This window comes from Carcharodon carcharias, chromosome 3 (genome assembly GCF_017639515.1).
Source record: "Carcharodon carcharias isolate sCarCar2 chromosome 3, sCarCar2.pri, whole genome shotgun sequence".
Classification (NCBI taxonomy): domain Eukaryota; kingdom Metazoa; phylum Chordata; class Chondrichthyes; order Lamniformes; family Lamnidae; genus Carcharodon; species Carcharodon carcharias.
In genome coordinates this window covers 27979825-27998439 of record NC_054469.1, presented here as the reverse complement: position 1 = coordinate 27998439, position 18615 = coordinate 27979825, and the positions used below count along the sequence as shown (strand labels likewise).

The following is an 18615-nucleotide window of genomic DNA, read 5'->3' as shown; positions in this document are numbered from 1 at the left end:
ACTGACCAGAAACTGAACTGGACTAGCCATATAAATGCTGTACCTACAAGAAAAGTTCAAAGGCTAGGAATCCTGTGGTGAGTGACTCACCTCCTGACTCCCCAAAGCCTGTCCACAAGGCATAAGTCAGGAGTGCGGTGGAATACTCCCCACTTGCCTGGATGAGTGCAACTTCAACAATACTTATGAAGCTTGACACCTTTCAGGACAAAGCAGCTCGCTTGATTGGCACCCCATTCACAAACATTCACTCCCTCCACCACCAACAAACAGTGGAAGAAGTGTGCACCATCTACAAGGTGTACTGCAGGAACTCATCAAGGCTCATTGGCAGCACCTTCTAAACCCACGACCATCACTATCTAGAAGGACAAGGGCAGCAGATACATGGGAACACCACCAACTGCAAATTCCCCTCCAAGCCACACACTATCCTGACTTGGAAATATATTGCCATTACTTCACTGTCGCTGGGTTAAAATCCTGGAACTCCCTCCCTAACAGCACTGTGGGTGTACCTGCAGCACAGGGACTGCAGCGGTCCAAGAAGGCAGCTCACTACCACCTTCTCAAGGGCAATTAGGGATGGGTAATAAATGCTGGGCTCGCCAGCAAAGCCTGCATTCCATGAATGAATAAAAGAAAGTCACTAATGCAACATATAAAAATACAATTATATTTAACATATTATTGTAATTGCATATTAGATTTTAAAAACATGGCATGCTCAAGAATACTTCATTACATATCCCTAAAATTGGATTCTGGTAGACACAGAAAGCAGTTGCCACACTGAAAATGTGCTAAACCAACTGACTGAGAAATGCACAGGGATAGAATTTCTACATGTGTTATACAGGGCACTCCTTACTACCCCCATTCACCCTTCCCCGCAGCCCACCTAGCCCAAATTCCTACCACAACTCCAGTCGAGAGACCGCCCACACCCCTCTTCACCGAACCAACTGGAAGTTGGCAAGGACATTGCAACACCCAAATGTACACTGGGATACTGCTGGGGATTAACCAGTAAAAGCCATACAGTTTACCAGCACAATGCACAGCTAAGATTCCCAGTTTTAAGGTTCGGAAACAATTGCTAAATTGAACTCTCTGCCTGCTTACATTATTCAAATCATGCCACTCTATTCTTGTTTGCTCCTGAATCAAAATTTTCCTTTCAAACTACTACTTAATTAATTTTAAAAGGTATCCATTAGCAACGTGCAAACACAGAACAATTCACTGCTAATCAGTATTAACTTAATGCAAATGTGGATTGATTTGGAGAAAGTGCACTAATAGAACACCAACCTCCAGTTTGTTTTTTTAAAAAAAGCAGAGGTCGAGGGCACTAAAAGGGAACAAAAAGTCAGTGCCATTTGAACAATAAACAATTGCAGAAAGGAACAAAGACATTTTATAATTGTTGTGATGTGTGTAACAAAAGGTAACATAACCTCATCAGCTTTCAATCTGCCTACTCTGAAGCTAGCACAGATTTTAGTTTGAAAACAGAAATTTAGAAATATGCTTTCCACTATAATCGGGGCTAAAAATGGAACCGTAGATTACCTTTTCTCTCGGATGTTGTGTCACCTACTGCACTTTGCTACAATTTCCTTCTTTTATTTCAGTATTCGGTCATTTTTACAACCAAGTAATTCTATCTTGTCTAAATTGTTTCACATTATATTAAATCAAGCGCACAGAATTTGAAGCCTACTTACATTATCCATCACCATACTTTTATCATAAAATTTAAAATTATACAAAAATACAACGTGGGATTATAACAGCACTCACATCAAGTAAGTAACTGTTCTACAAACAAGCAATACCAATACTAAATAACAGCCTCACATTGTTTAGATCTGAGAGCTCCTTTACCCAATGTAATTATATTTCATTTACCAACAAGTTGGGGAGTAAGTAGCTACAAGATGACATCCTGCTTACGGCAGTTCTGAACCAAGTTACTTGCTGTGATATTTTCCAGAACTTGATTGGCTGGTCCTCAATTCTTCAGAACATTATTGAACAGCCAGTTTGGTTCACAAACTACAACTGGAGAGATAGGCCTGCCACGAGCATTCTCCCCCTTGCTCCAGGTTACATAACCCAAATATCTAATGGTTACACAGTGGTTCTGGTTGGACAAGGAGCAGGAAACTTGCTGGTGCTTTGTAGTAGTTAAACTCCAGCACTCCTGCACACTTTACAGTCCCAAAGACTTGGCTTGGACTTCGGCAATTAGGGGGTCTCTTCCTATGGGAAGAGCATGTGCACTCTGATTCAAACAAACAGAAGCTAGCTGTAGCTTGGTTTGGAGACTCAAGCATGCGGATACGTATTACATTCAGCTAACCCAATAAAAACTAGCAAGTTATACGCTGGTTTCCAAAGGCCCATCTCATTTCCACCTTATTCCCAAGTCAGGAACAACCTCCAAGTGCCACATTCTACTTTTATGCTTGTTTAACAGCCACTAGGGCAACAGGCTTTGAGTTCCATCTAGAATGCAGAGTTAGAATTGCAATAAAGCATGATTTATTATAATTTCTTCCTTAAAGATAACAAACATGTTCAGAGCTATGGGATAAGAGCAGGATAGTGGGATAAGCCAAATAGTTCTTTCAAAGCAAAAACAAAAATACCTCGAAAAACTCAGCAGGTCTGGCAGCAGCTGCGGAGAGGAGCACAGTTAACGTTTCAAGGGACTCGAAATATTAACTGCGCTCCTTTCCACAGATGCTGCCAGACCTGCTGAGTTTTTCCAGGTATTTTTGATTTTGTTTTGGATTTCCAGCATCCGCAGTTTTTTGCTTTTATCTTAGCTCTTTCAAAGAGCTAGCACGGGCATGATGGGCTGTAAGATTCTATGAAACAGAATAAAGATAGCTCTAAATGAAATCATGCATTCAATGAAAAAAGCAACAGTTGTTCACCGAATAAATGATGTTGATCAAGGGTGCAAATGTTCAGGATCAGCTTCCCATATTTGTTTTAGTTCTTGTGTTTGAAGAGAAGACCTTACCTAGACAGTAGTACCTGGGCCAACACTCTTGTTGGTTTACAATAGCACTGCTTCCCTGCAGGTCAAGTGATTTACACCAAGGATGTGCAGCCAAAGAGGGAGAACTATCTGCCCACCATTCCTTTAACATAAGAGTTTTCTTGAGCAAATCCCACCTCGCTGCCTCCTCATGTCTTTAACCCAATATTTTCTTTAACTCTTACTTTCTTCAGTTTGTTTTTTTAATCTTTATTTTGTACTAATTCTTATACTTTCAAGATAATGTTTGTGTATAGTGCATGCTATAAGTTTCATAACGCTTAACGGTATACTGATTGTGACTCAGTTAGTTATATAGTTCCATGGCTGGGTCAATCCTACTCGAGGGTCAAGAGATACCCTTGGGAGTTGTGGGGGGAAGACGGATAGAAAGAGGAGGGGGAAGAAAAAAGGGTGCAATTGTGTCATACTTGGCTGAGGCAAGAGTTGGTTCCTGCTGGAGTTCAGCAGTGTGCTAGTAGTGGTGGGGATAGTAAGACTGGGGAGACTTGGGATGGGTAGGAAACTAGTCCATTGTAAGGGCCCAGACATGCTGTCATTTGCCCAGATCCATTAGCGCCTGCACATCACATGTATAATATTTGCCAAAACAAGCAGTGTTCCCAAGTTTATTGTGGGACACATTAATTTTTTTGCTACCAAAAGCAAGGTCTGCAAGAGCAAGGTCTCAAGGACAATCATGGATGAGCAATAAATGCTGGCCTGGCAAGCAACACCCACATCCCATGAACAAATAAAAAAAAAACTTTTTGTGTCTTGGGCATAACTAGACCAGGTCATTGCTTCAGTGGCCTCAAGGACCATTGTCCAGAAGGAGTGAAAACTGAACACGCCAAATGAGAGTGTGCAGGAATATATCTTCTGTGGCTACAAATTTAATCACGCAGCTGCCAGGATCATGTGAATGTTTCCTTATCTATGTTGGGTGAAAGATGTCAGTTGAAGGTATGAAGTTGACCTTCTCTCATTCTGTTGAAACTAGAGGCTGTGAAGGTCAGTTTTCAAACTACTTTCAGTCTAGGTCACACTCCCAGAAGCCACATAGTTTTTTGATGCCACCTGGTGCAGAGGTAGATAGGACTGAGTTGGGGAGGGGAAGATGGGGGCTAGGGTGTGCACCATGATAAGTTAACAAAGGATTGGGAGAAAGGGGTGCAGTGGTGATGGGAAGAAGGAAGGAGCATGCGCCGTGGGGAGCACACCCAAAATTGGAGGCTAGGTAACTCCGAGATTGTAGCTAAGTACTGTCCACAGCTGGGGGCCCTTGGGCTGGAGGTTCTCTTTATTGTTACCGCCCAGTTATTTCCCTCGGTTTGTCAAGGTAGCTTAGTGATTGCTGGCAAATTTTTAATTCCAAGTTGGCACATTCGATTCCCAAATCCTCCTCATCATGTCACACTGAGACACATGGCTACAATTTTGATAACAAATCCATTCCTCTGTTTCTCCCCTTTACACATTCGGGTTTGTCTGACTTACAGCATCATGCAGGGAGGATTCAAGGTGGCTGATAAAGGGCAACATCTCTCACCCTTACGCACTGCAGTATTAGATATGCAATGCAGTTTGTTCAAGTTATCTGCTAGGATCTCTCTCTCGTTGCTCAATCTGCTCCACTTCTAATGACACCACAAGACCCCTGCTACCCCTCCCAATTTCTCTCGCCTTTCACAGATCTGTTCTCTTTCCTTGCTGCATTAGATTTGTTTTGGTCCACTGAAGCTCTACCCTGCCCCATAACTAGATTTCCTAATGGTAAAAAAGGACATTTCATGCCTTTTAGCATTTTAGTGCCTGTAATTAAACTAAGAGCTTTTTCAAATGAAAAATGAATTTAGGTAAGCAAAAGAGTCCTATTCATCAGCGAATAATTTAAAAACATCTTTCCAGCACAGTGCCCTATGAATGAACTCCTGTATCTTCACTGACCTATATACATTTACATTCCATTTACACATCGTTAGCAATTATCTCACACCTCCTCGCATCATTCTCAATCACTTACCACTTACATAACACTTCCCTAAACCTTGAAGTTTTAAATGCACTTTAACACCTTACCATGTATCTTCCTCTTGCAATTTTGTTTTTCTAGTTTCTAGGGACAAAGTATGCTCCAGGGACACTGCAGTGATTTAAGAAAATATCACGAGAATGGGTGAGAAACTGCATGAAGCGTCGAAAACCGAGTATTTATTAAAGTAGTCATGACGGAGACAGAGCACCACAGTGCTGAAATCATCCCTTTTTTCCAATTTATGCAACTCAATGAAAACTGGTCAAATCTGCAGATGAAACCAAATTGGGAAGGGCAGTGGAATTGGCAGCAGCAACTCAGGAACTGCAAAATGAGTTCAACAAGAAAGATATGCAAGTAAGCAGAGCAATGTCAGAGGAAATTTAATGCAGTAAAACGTTAAGTGGTGTACAGAGGAAGCAAGGTGGATAGTGCACCAATTCCATGAATTATGTCAATACAGCCAAGAATGAAGCTAAAAGAAACCGGAGTCTTGGTCAACATTTGTCCCTAAACAATAAAGAACCTGTTATTGTCTCATTGCTGTTTGTGGGACCTTGCTGTGGGAAAATTGGTTGCCACGTTTCCTTTATTACAACTGTGACTGCACTTCAAATTAAAGCTTTGGAAATATTTTAGAACAACCTGAGGTGTTTTAGAATTGCAAGTTCTGACTTTCTTAGTGTACTCAGTGATAAACTTGCCAAACCAAAGCAGAGCAGCAATTAACAAAGGCAATGGGATGTGGAACTACATAGCCAGAACAGCAGGGAAAAAAGGTAAGATAGTGATCAAACCATATGGTGCTATAGGCAGACTACATTTGGACTATTATATCCAATTCTGATTGTCAAGAAATGAAAGACATATTCAAGCAGTGCAGACAGCTACCACAGTCAGTGCTTAAGAATACAAGAATGCAAGAGAAAAGGCGGAAGAAATTTGGGCTCAACAGCCCAGAAAGGAATTGTCTGAGAGATAATCTCAGGGGCATACAAGATTGTATGAAGTAGACAGATACTTGCTCTGAGGGAATCAAGGATATGGGGAGCAGACGGGAAAGAGGAGTTGAAGCCGAAGATCAGCCACAATTGTACTGAAAGCTGCAGCAGGCTCGACAGGGTTTATGGTCTTCTCCTGCTCCTATTTCTTATGTTGTTGTTACTTTAAATTAAACTGCACAAGTAAAACTTGGAGACAGAAGGTCAAATTAAAGGAGGAAAGAAAGACTTGCATTTATCTAACCCTTTCGTTACCTCCACTCTCCATCACCATCAATGCCATTGAATGTCAAGGGACGATGGTTAGATTCTCTCTTGTTGGAGATGGTCAGTGCCTGGCACTTGTGTGGTGTGAACGTTACTTGCCACTTGTCAGCCCAAGCCTGGATATTGTCCAGGTCTTGCTGCAAATGGACATGGACTGCTTCAGTGTCTGAGGAGTCATGAAAGGTGCTGAACATTGCACAATCATCTGCAAACATCCCCACTTCTGCCCTTATGATGGAGGGAAGCAGCTGAAGATAGTTGGAATTAGGACACTACCTTGAGGAACTCCTGCAGTGACGGCCCGGCACTAAGATGATTGACCTCCAACAACCACAACTATCTTACTTATGTTAGGTATGACTCCAACCAGTGGATAGTTTTGCCCCGATCCCACCAAGTCGAGTTTTGCTAGGGATCCTTGATGCCAGACTTGGTGACATGCCACCTTAATGTCAAGGGCAGTGACTCACCTCACCCCTGGAGTTCAACTCTTTTGTCCATGGCTGTAGCGAGGTCAGGAGCTAAGTGGCCCTGGAAGAACCCAAACTGAGCATCAGTGAGCAGGTTATTGATGACACTTTCCATCAATTTGCTGAAAGAGTGTAGACTGATGGGACGGCAATTAGCCGGGTTGGATTTGTCCTGCTTTTTGTGGACAGGACATACCTGGGCAATTTTCTACATTGCTGTGTAAATGCCAATGTTGTAGCTGTACTGGAACAGCCTACCAGCATACGCAATAGGAGTAGAAGTAGGCCATTCCTTTGATTCCCTTACCTAACACAAATCTGTCACAAATATTCAATGACCCCGCCTCCACCGCCTTTGAAGTTCCAAAGTCACACAGCCCTCTGAGAAAAAAATTCTCCTCACCTCTGTGCAAAAAGGGCAACCCCAATTTTAAAACTGTCCCCCTAGTTCTGGACTCACCCACAAGAGGAAACATCCTTTCCAAGCCTACCTTGTCAATACCGTTCAAGATCTTATATACTTCAATCAAATCACCCCTCACTCTTCTAAACTCCAGTGGTAACAAGCTCAGTCTGTCCAACTTTTCCTCATAACACAACCGGGTCATTCCAGGTATCAATCTATTAAACCTCCTCTGAACCGCCTCCAGCAAATTTACATCCTTCTTTAAATAAGGAGACCAAAACTGCACACAGTATTCGAGATGTGGTCTCATCAATGCCCTTTATAACTGAAGCATAACATCCTAATTTTTACGTTCAATTCTTCTTATAATAAAGTATAGCATTCCATTACAAAAACAAAAATAGCTGAAAAAACTCAGCAGGTCTGACAGTATCTATGGAGAGGAAGACAGAGTTAATGTTTCGAGTTCGTATGACTCTTCATCAGAACTTCAGCATTCCATTAGCCTTCTTAATTACTTACTGTACTTGTACATTAACTTTTTGTGACTTATACACTAAAACACCTAGATCTCTCTGCACCTCGGAATTTTGCAGCCGTTTTCCGTTTAAATAATATTCTGCTTCTTGCCAAAGTGAGCAACTTCACATTTCCCTATATTATACTCCATCTGTCAGATTTTTGCCCACACACTCAACCTAGATATATCCATCTGAAACCACCTTATGTCCTCTTCACAACATATTTTCTTACCTATCTTTGTGTCATCTGCAAATTTAGCCATCATGCCTTCAATCCCCCAAGTCATTGATGTAAATTGTAGGAAGTTAAGGCCCCAGCACAGACCCCTGTGGGACTCCACTAGTTACATCTTGCCAATCAAAGAGCCATTTATGCATACTCTTGTTTTCTGTCAGCCAGCCTATCTTCTATCCATGCTAATATGTTACCCACTACACCATGAGCTCTTACTTTCCGCAATAATCTTTGATGTGGCACCTTATTAAGTGCCTTCTGGAAATTGAAGTACAGCACATCTCCAGGCTTCCCTTTACCCACAGCGCATGTTACTCCTTCAAAGAATTCCAATAAATTGGTTAAACAAGATTTCCCTTTTACAAAACCATGCTGACTCCTCCTGATTACCTGGAGTTTCTTTAAGTTATAAGCTCCTCAGTGATCCTAACACCTTTCCCACGACAGACTATAGTTTCCTGTTTTCTACCTCCCTCCCTTCCTGAAGAAAGGGCCTATATTTGCTACTTTGCAGTCTGATGGAACCTTTCTAGAATCTAGCAAATTTTGGAAAATAAACACCAATGCATCTACTACCTCATTAGTCACCTCTTTTAAGGCTCTAGAATGAAGTCCATCAGGACCGGAGGCTTGTCAGCCCACAGCTCCATCAGTTTGCTCAGTACCGCTTTTCTTGTGATTGTAATTTCACCAAGTTCCCCTCTCTCTTCCACCTTTTGATTTACAGCTATTACTGGAATGTTTTTTGTTTCCTCTATAGTGAAGACAGAAGCAAACTATTTGTTCATTTGCCATTTCCTTATTATCTACTATTATCTACACTGTTGCTCTCTAGAGGGCCAACACTCACATTACTTACTCTTTTCCTTTTTAAATAACCTTGTTATCCATTTTTACATTTCAAGCTAGCTTCCTCTCATACTTTAATTTCTTTCTGCCAATCAATCTTTTAGTCATTCTCTGCAGTTCTTTATATTCTGACCAATCATCTGACCTGCCACTCATCTTTGTCCAGCTATATGCTTTTTCCTAAAGTTTGAGGCTTTCCTTAGCTTCTTTAATTAACCAGGGATGGTGGGTCCTCCCTTTAGAATTTTTCTTTATTGTAGGAATATATTTATGAGCATTCTGAAATATCCCCTTAAATGTCTTCTGCCAATTCTCTATTGATCTATCTCCTAGCCTAGTATCCCAGTTCACTTCAGCTCACTCAGCTTTCACGCCCAAATAGTTCCCTTATTTAAGTGTAAAATATTAGTCTTAGGCCCACTCTTCTCCCTTTCAAACTGGATGTAAAATTAAATCATATTGTGTTCGCTGCTACCTAGCGGTGCCTTCAATCTGAGGTCATTAATTAATCCTGTCACATTACACAATACAAAGTCTAATTTAACCTGCTCTCTGGTTGGTTCCAGAACGTGCTGCTCTAAAAAAAAGCTCTCTTGAAAGCAATCTATAAACTCTTAATCCAAGCTACTACTGCCTATTTGATTTTTCCAGTTTATATGTAGATTATTGCTGTCCCTTTATCATAGAACCTAATATTTCTTCTTGTATTTTTTTTATTCATTCAAGGGATGTGAGCTTCACTGGCTAGGCCAGCATTTATTGCCCATCCTTTGAACCGCTGCAGTCCATCTGGTGGAGGTACACCCACAGTGCTGTTAGAGAGGGAGTTCCAGGCTTTTGACCCAGTGACAGTGAAGGAACGGTGATATATTTCCAAGTCAGGATGGTGAGTGGTTTGGAGGGGAACTTCCAGGTGGTGGTGGTGTTCCCATGCATCTGCTGCCCTTGTCCTTTTAGATTGTAGTGGTCGTGGGTTTGGAAGGTGCTGTCTAAGGAGCCTTGGTGAGTTTCTGCAGCGTATCTTGTAGATATTACACATTTACAATAATCGGCAATAATCATGGGTAATTCCTATGTATGCCATAACTCTTTTCCCCGTGCACCAAATTCTTAGTTCTGTCGAAGGGTCATGAGGACTTGAAACTTCAACTCTTTTCTTCTCCGCCGATGCTGCCAGACCTGCTGAGTTTTTCCAGGTAATTCTGTTTTTGTTTTGGATTTCCAGCATCCGCAGTTTTTTGTTTTTAATTCCCACATGAACCTAATTTGCTACTCACTCAGTCTCCATCTCACTCCAGTATAGTCATCTGTCCCTCGTGTACCCCTTTACTGATTGTGCAGTTTGAAAAGCCTGTCTCTTTTATACACCCTCTGATGAGTCACTAGCGAGTTTAGCTTCCTGCTATAGTAACTAACACCACTTGAAACAACTGCTTTCAGGTAATTGACAAATAACTGCCATTCCAGTCAGTTCTCTGTTTAACAAGCTAACCTAACTTACTTGAAGGTTAATATTATGTCAAACCTTGATTCTTAATTTATAGTTAAAACCTGAAATGCACTTATCAGAACTTACCATGTGATAGCCCACAGTGCCTCATGGATGCCCAGTCTCAAGTTGCTAGATTAGTTCGAAATCTATCCCATTTAGCACAGTGGTAGTGCCACACAACACAATGGAGGGTATCTTCAATATGAAGACAGGTCTTCATCTCTATAAGGACTATGAAGTGGTCACTCCTACCAATAATTTCATGGGCAGATGCATCTGCGACAGGTAGGTTGGTGAGGACGAGATCAAGTAGCCTTTTCCTTCTGGTTGGTTCCCTCACCACTTGCAACTGACCCAGTTTAGCAGCTAGGTCCTTTCAGACTCAGTAGTGGTACTACCGAGCTATTCTTAGTGATGGGCATTAAAGTCCCCCACCCACAGTACATTCTGTGCCCTAGCCACCCTCAGTGCTTCCTCCAAGTGGTGTCCAACATGGAGGAGCACTTATTCATCAGCTGAGAGGGGGGTTGTGCGTTACTTGGTAATCAGCAGGAGGTTTCCTTGCCCATGTTTGACCTAATGTTATGAGGCTTCATGGGGTCCAGAGTCAATGTTCAGAGCTACCAGGGCAACTCCCTCCTGACTGTATACCAATGTGCTGCAAGCTTTGGTGGGTCTATCCTGTTGGTGGGACAGGGCCTACTCAGGGATGGTGATAGTGATGTCTGGGACATGATCTGTAAGGTATGATTCCATGAGTGTGACTATGTCCAGCTGTTGCTCAACTAGTCTGTGGGACAGCTCTCCAAATTCTGGTACAAGCCCTCAGATGTTAGTAAGGAGGACTCTGCAGGGTCAACACAGCTGGGTCTGCTGTTGTCATGTCCGTGCCTACGTCAGTGCCAGGTGGTCCGTCTGGTTTAAATACGAACAACAGAATTAGGAGTAGGAGTAGACCAATCAGCCCCTCAAGCTTGCTCTGCTGTTCAATAAGCTCACGGCTGATCTGAAAGTAACCTCAACCCTGCATTCCTGCCTACCCCTGATAACCATTCACCCCCTTGTTAATCAAGAATCTATCTAGCTCTGCCTTAAAAATTTTCAAAGACTCTGCTTCCACCACCTTGAGGAAGAGAGTTCCAAAGACTCACAACACTCTGAGAAAAAATTTCTCCTCATCTCTGTCTTAAATGAGTGACTCCTTATTTTTAAACAGTGACCCCTAATTCCATATTCTCCCACAAGAGGAAACATCCTCTCCACATCCACCGTCAAGGTCCCTAAGGATCTTAAAGGTTTCAATTAAGTCACATCTTACTCCTCTAAATTCCAATAGATACAAGCCTAACCTGTCCAGCCTTTCCTCATAAGACAACCTGCCCATTCCTGGTATTGGTCCAGTAAAACTTCTCTGGACAGTTTTTAATGCATTTACATTTTTTTAAATAAGGAGACCAGTGCACAATACTTCAGATGTGATCTCACCAATGCCTTGTACAACTGAATAATTTCTTTTTCATGTTTTATTCATTCACAGGATGCGGGCTTCGCTGGCTGGGCGCGCATTTATTGCCCATCCCTAGTTGCCCTTGAGTAGGTGGTGGTGAGCAGTCTTCTTGAATCGCTGCAGTCCATGTGGTGCAGGTACACCCACAGTGCTGTTAGGAAGGGAGTTCCAGGATTTTGACCCAGCAACAGTGAAGGAATGGCGATATATTTCCAAGTCAGTTACTTGGAAGGGAACCTCAAGAAGCTTGACACCATCCAGGACAAAGCAGGCTGCTTGATTGGCACCACAAACACAAACATTCACTCTCTCCACCACCAACGCACAGTAGCAGCAGTGTGTACCATCTACAAGATGCACTGCAGGAATTCACCAAGGCTCCTTAGACAGCACCTTCCAAACCCACGACCATTACCACCTCGAAGGACAAGGGCAGCAGATAGATGGGAACACCACCACCTGGAAGTTCCCCTCCAAGTATAAATGATAACATTCCATTAGCTTTCCTAATTACCTGTTCATTCCTTTTTGTAGTGGTTTGACACAACTGAGTGGTTCGCTAAGCCATTTCAGAGGACATTTAAGAGCCAAACAGATTGCTGTGGGTCTGGAGTCAAATGTCAGCCCGACTGGGTAGAAATGGCAGATTTCCTTCTCTAAATGGGCATTAGTGAATCAGATGGGTTTTTTCTGGTCAGCAGATTTATTAATTGAATTTAAATCCCACCAGCGGCCGTGGTTGGATTCGAACCCATCTCCCCAGAGCATTAGCCTGGGCCTCTGGATTACTTGTCCAGTGATATTACCACTACACCATCACCTCCCCAATTCGCATAAGATCTTTTGCAATCAACACAGAGAATGTTTCATCTAAACATGACGGCTAGATTTGGACAAGATGAGTGAGTAGGCAACTGTATGGCAGATGCAGTATAATGTGGATAAGTGTGAGGTTATCCATTTTGGTAGCAAAAACAGGAAGACAGGTTATTATCTGAATGGCTATAAATTGAGAGAGGGGAAAGTGCAACGAGACCTGGGTGTCCTTGTACACCGGTCGCTGAAGGTACACAGGCAGTAAAGAAGGCAAATGGTATGTTGGCCTTCATTGCCAGAGGATTCGAGTACAGGAACCGGGATTCCTTGCTGCAATTGTACAGGGTCTTGGTGAGGCCACAACTGGAATATTGTGTGCAGTTTTGGTCTCCTTATCTGAGGAAGGATGTACTTGCTATAGAGGGAGTGCAGTAAAGGTTTACCCGACTGATTCCTGGGATGGCGGGACTGACATATGAGGAGAGATTGAGTCGATTAGGATTATATTTGCTGGAGTTCAGAAGAATGAGGGGGGATCTCATAGAAACCTATAAAATTCTAACAGGACTAGACAGGATAGATACAGGAAGGATCTTCCCGATGGTGGGGGAGTCCAGGACCAGGGGTCACAGTCTGAGGATATGGGGTAGACCATTTAGGACTGAGATGAGGAGAAATTTCTTCACCCAGAAAGTGGTGAGCCTGTGGAAACCACAGAAAGTAGTTGAGACCAAAACATTGTATGTTTTCAAGAAGGAGTTAGGTATAAAACGGGGCAAAAGGGATCAAAGGGTATGGGGAGAAATCGGGAGCAGGATATTGAGTTGAATGATCAGCCATGATCATAATGAATGGCAGAGCAGGCTTGAAGGGCCGAATGGCCTACTCCTGTTCCTAGTTTCTATGAACCTAGGTCTCAGAGCTAGGAGATAGTAAGCAACCCACTGAATCACCCAATCTCTCAGCTTAAATCTTGACATTAAAAAACTGCCTTGGTTCACATTATTTTTTAGCATGGCCTCTCAATGTCATAAGAAATAAATCAGCTTCTTTAAGTCACAAACTGAAAACAAAAACAAAAACTCCCTTCATTCACGACCAAAGATATTTCTCTCCCCATAACCATTTATTAAATCAGAATTTTATAGCACCTCATAACCCCTCAAAGCCCATCCACTGTTTACACAGCTCAAGTCAATGCAACACTCACTTACTCAGATGGGTACAGCCACAATCAAAAAGCTCCACACAATCCAGGATGGACAAGTTCATTTGTTCAGGACCCATTATTTATCATTTTCATCTACAGTGCAATGAAGATTCAATGTCCAAAATTTTGTGGTCAGCAGCCAACAAAGTGATTTATTGCACTTGTGCAAAGAAATTCTTAAATGGGCTTTTGCACTGGAATCTGTGATGGTTATAATTTGATTTCAACACAGTGTACTCCATAGAGGGGCTGTGTGGGAAGGGCAAGCAACAGTATGTCTCCTTAACCAGATTGAAGACTTGCTGAGATATGCAGAGTCTAAACCAGGAAGTGGAAGTTATAATATTAAATGTAATGCTAAAGCATATATAGAGAGCAAAATAGAGCAAAAGATGGGATTGAGAGGGGGATGGAACAGCAAGAATTTTTTTTTTCAATTATTACAAGGATTTCAGCAATTCAAACAGACAGCACACCACCTTCTCGGAGAATTGGCAATTACTGAACGCTTACAAGTTTCAATCACATCCGACAGAATTGCTTTTGTTGTTTTAAATGGTTGTTTGGCATTGCATATGTATCAGCTCTCTGAAAGAGCTATCCAACCTTTGCACTTGCGTTTTTAAATTGTTCTTCAATTATTTATGACCATCTGTTTCAAAAATGTAAGAGTTGGCTAACACCAGTGTTTTAGATTTGGAATTCCATGTCCAATCACTTATTCCCTGTAAGTAATTTTTTCTAACTTTCCTTCTTTTGCAGCAATCTCACAATTAGCCCTCTAGGATCAGGCGCTTGGACCGGTGGAGGTAATTTGTCCCCAGTTAAAGTTATCGAATAATCGCTATTTCGAACACCTCCATTATAACCTTGCATCATCTAAAATTACACAATTTGTTGCAGTGCTATTGGGTCTTAATACTGACCCTTAGTCCTTAAACATTTTAATTACCAGTTGTAACACATGTCACATACAGCTTAAACCTCAAAGTGAACCAGGCCTTTTTCCTTTCGTAGAAAGTATGATAATTATTCATGTTCAAGTATTATACTCACCACTGGAATACAATGGGTCACTCCATCTCCACTGTCTATCACTATGCCAGTTAGTGTGCGTTCTCCCACCTGCCGTGAGGTCCAGGAAGCAGCTAAGGCTAGAACAGCCTGCAATTTGAAATGAATCCTAATAAATTACACAGGTGTAACATATGCAATACAATATTTCCCCCATTTCTTTGAGTAGTAACTTAGGAACTTCAGAAAATGTAATTCTGCCACGCTCCATTATATAATCCAGAAGTGCTGTATTAAAAAGAACGTACCTTGTACTGAATTGTCCAACAATACTGAAAGAAAGGTTAACACGTATATTGTTCCTGTCACACACTCAACAAGGCCAAAGGCACTTCAGAACCAACAAGTTTGTTTTTGAAACACAACCACTGTTTAATAGGCAAACAACAGGTAATTTGCACACAGTGAAGTCCAACAAACAGCAATGAAGTGAATGGCCAGGCAATTGTCTTTTGGTAGTATTGGTTAGGAGAAGATCTTTGGCCAGGGCAAAAGAACTGCTTCCTGATCATCTTTCATAAAATGCCACAGGGTCTATTTTTTTTAAATCATCTGAACAGGCAGAGAACACCTTGGTTTCACAATACATCAATGGTATAAGAGGGGTTTATTTGTACCCTTCTATCCTGTCGGCAGCCTGGGTGGAGGCACTTTGAATGTAGCATTTCCTCCTATGGCAACAGGAAGTGTTGTCCACTATAGCTTCACCAGGATGATCAATAGATTTTCTCTGCTTGTCAGAGAAGGAAAATTTATACACAAAACATCTGCCTGCTAGCTGAACGTATAAACAGCGGCGAAGCATGAAACAGAGTGCCAAACAGCCCTTCGTCAATCGTTATTATAATTAGGATTATGGAACAACTCAGTAGAACATTCTTCACTGTAATGACTCAATAAAATGAATTGAAATGCATAAATCTGTCCGAGAATCATTGCTGATTCTCTTTGGAATCATTGCAACCTTAGACCAAAGAAAATATTTCTATTTTGCAAGAGGTTGCACACTGTTAATTATGGATATTCTGACTGAACGTGGATAATTAATTTCTTCCATGTTAGTTGGAGCCAATCTCTCCAGTTTAAGTAATGGATGTTGCAATTTTAGGCTGGAAAATGTCACTAGGCTATTTCAAAACTTTTCATTTAAATATCTGTCAAGAAAATATTCCTTGAACATCTTTAGCAAATCTTCAGCTGACAGTAATTAGTTTTTCCTCAGTATCTCTAACCAATTCATAACGGACCCATTTTCAAGCAAAACATTTTACAATTTCAGTGATCAACATTAAATAGTTTGGGAGCAATGCACAAGATGAGTCACTGATAAAGCAGTAACACACAAAGTATTCTGACATTTAGTATGGGCTCTCTATTTCCAGCAATGGTCTCTACTAAATATTATATGGGATTCAATAGGGATAACAGAGATTAGAAGGGACATATTCTGGTTGTAAATAGACAGCCTTCTACCTTATTCTTGATGCCTTGTATCGGATGGATGAGGAACTGTTACACCTGGAACATCTAGTACTTTCTTTTTAAAATTGTAACATTTATTGCATTAAGAAAAAAGACAAAGAGGGGATTGGCCCTCACGATTCAGTCAGTATCCTGACAGCACTCAGAGGCTACAGTGGAGACTTTCTTCTTCATCGGTTATATTTGAAGAAAAGCCATAGGCAATGGAACATCTGTCAGTTTGTTTAGGATGCCTGCTTTTTGGTGTGTACGTTGACATTCGCCTGTGGCTGTTAATACTGTCGGATTGGGAAACATGTTTTAGGTGGGAACCAAACTCCATTTTCTTTGGGATGAAATTTGCCTGGGGAATAGCTGTAGTGGCATTCAATAGTTTGTACCTTTGGAGTTTTGGACAGTCAGAGTTTCATCTCCTTGCATGTCCTTTGGACATATTGAAATTAGCCCATGTGTGAGATCACATACAACATAATTGCAATGGAACATTCCCACAGATGACTAGCAGGCAGCTTTAGAATAAAGCAAAATCTAACTCTTATCATTGTCATCTGTCCCTCGATCTGAGGATGGCATCTACTCACGGTCACGAACTTCTACCATGGGTCTTCATGTGACTGAACAGGCTGATTCTCAACTCATAGATCTTTGGGCACATGAGGCAAGATGTCCCACCAGGTTAAAGCAAAAATAAAAGCAAAAAACTGCGGATGCTGGAAATCCAAAACAAAAACAAAAATACCTGGAAAAACTCAGCAGGTCTGGCAGCATCTGCGGAGAGGAACACAGTTAACGTTTCGAGACCGAATGACCCTTCAACAGAACTAAGTAAAAATAGAAGAGAGGTGAAATATAAGCTGGTTTAAGGGGGGGTGGGACAAGTAGAGCTGGATAGAGGGCCAGTGATAGGTGGAGATAACCAAAAGATGTCACAGACAAAAGGACAAAGAGGTGTTGAAGGTGGTGATATTATCTAAGGAATGTGCTAATTAAGGGTAGAAAGCAGGACAAGCAAGGTACAGATAGCCCTAGTGGGGGTGGGGTGAAGGAATCAAAAAAGGCTAAAAGGTAGAGATAAAACAATGGATGCAAATACATTTAAAAATAATGGAAATAGGTAGGAAAAGAAAAATCTATATAAATTGGGAAAAAAGGGGGTGAAACCGGAAAGGGGGTGGGGATGGAGGAGAGAGTTCATGATCTAAAATTGTTGAACTCAATATTCAGTCTGGAAGGCTGTAAAGTGCCTAGTCGGAAGATGAGGTGCTGTTCCTCCAGTTGGCATTGAGCTTCACTGGAACAATGCAGCAAGCCAAGGACAGACATGTGGGCATGAGAGCAGGGTGGAGTGTTAAAATGGCAAGCGACAGGGAGGTCTGGGTAATGCTTGCGGACAGACTGAAGGTGTTCTGCAAAGCGGTCACCCAGTCTGCGTTTGGTCCCTCCAATGTAGAGAGAAACCACATTGGGAGCAATGAATGCAGTAGACTAAATTGAGGGAAGTGTAAATGAAATGCTGCTTCACTTGAAAGGAGTGTTTGGGCCCTTGGACGGTGAGGAGAGGGGAAGTAAAGGGGCAGGTGTTGCACCTTCTGCGGTTGCATGGGAAGGTGCCGTGGGAGGGGGTTGAGGTGTAGGGGGTGATGGAGGAGTGGACCAGGGTGTCCCGGACGGAACGATCCCTGAGGAATGCCGCCAGAGGAGGGTGAAGGGAAGATGTTTTTGGTGGTGGCATCATGCTGGAGTTGGCGGAAATGGCGGAGGATGATCCTTTGAATGCAGAGGCTGGTGGGGTGATAAGTGAGGACAAGGGGAACCCACCAGGTAATGGGATCCAGAGTACAGGGTTCGATTCCTTTTGTTTCCTTCTCTGCCGTGCTCTGCATCATCATTAAGACATTGTGACTCAAAGCATGACGCAGCTTGATGGAAAAATTGTCGCCATTCTGAACGACTGGTAGCATGCTCCTCCCAACCATTAACATCAATGCTGCTGCTCTTCAAGGAAAATTTCAGAGTGTCATTCTTTGTCCTCCCCTGGAACATTGGCCATTTGAGAGTTGAGAAACACGGTCTAGCAGGGGAGACACTTTTCGGCTGTCTGGACACAGTGTCCATAGAAGTTGATTTTGCAAGAGTTTTGCCCGAACGTTTCTGGAACTCGCTTCAAGGAGGACACTCACATTTGTTCAGCA

The 18615-nt window shown here is 42.1% G+C and overlaps 1 protein-coding gene across 4 annotated transcripts in view; it reads right to left on the bottom strand.

The window, feature by feature from the left end:
- The window catches only part of actr3b (actin related protein 3B), a 93942-nt gene that overhangs the window by 28835 nt on the left and 46492 nt on the right, over window positions 1-18615 (bottom strand). For all 4 annotated transcript variants that reach the window (XM_041183080.1, XM_041183081.1, XM_041183082.1 and 1 more), the window contains one exon: window positions 14924-15031. In XM_041183080.1, the coding sequence (XP_041039014.1) occupies window positions 14924-15031 (108 nt within the window). The remainder of the gene's footprint in view (window positions 1-14923; window positions 15032-18615) is intronic.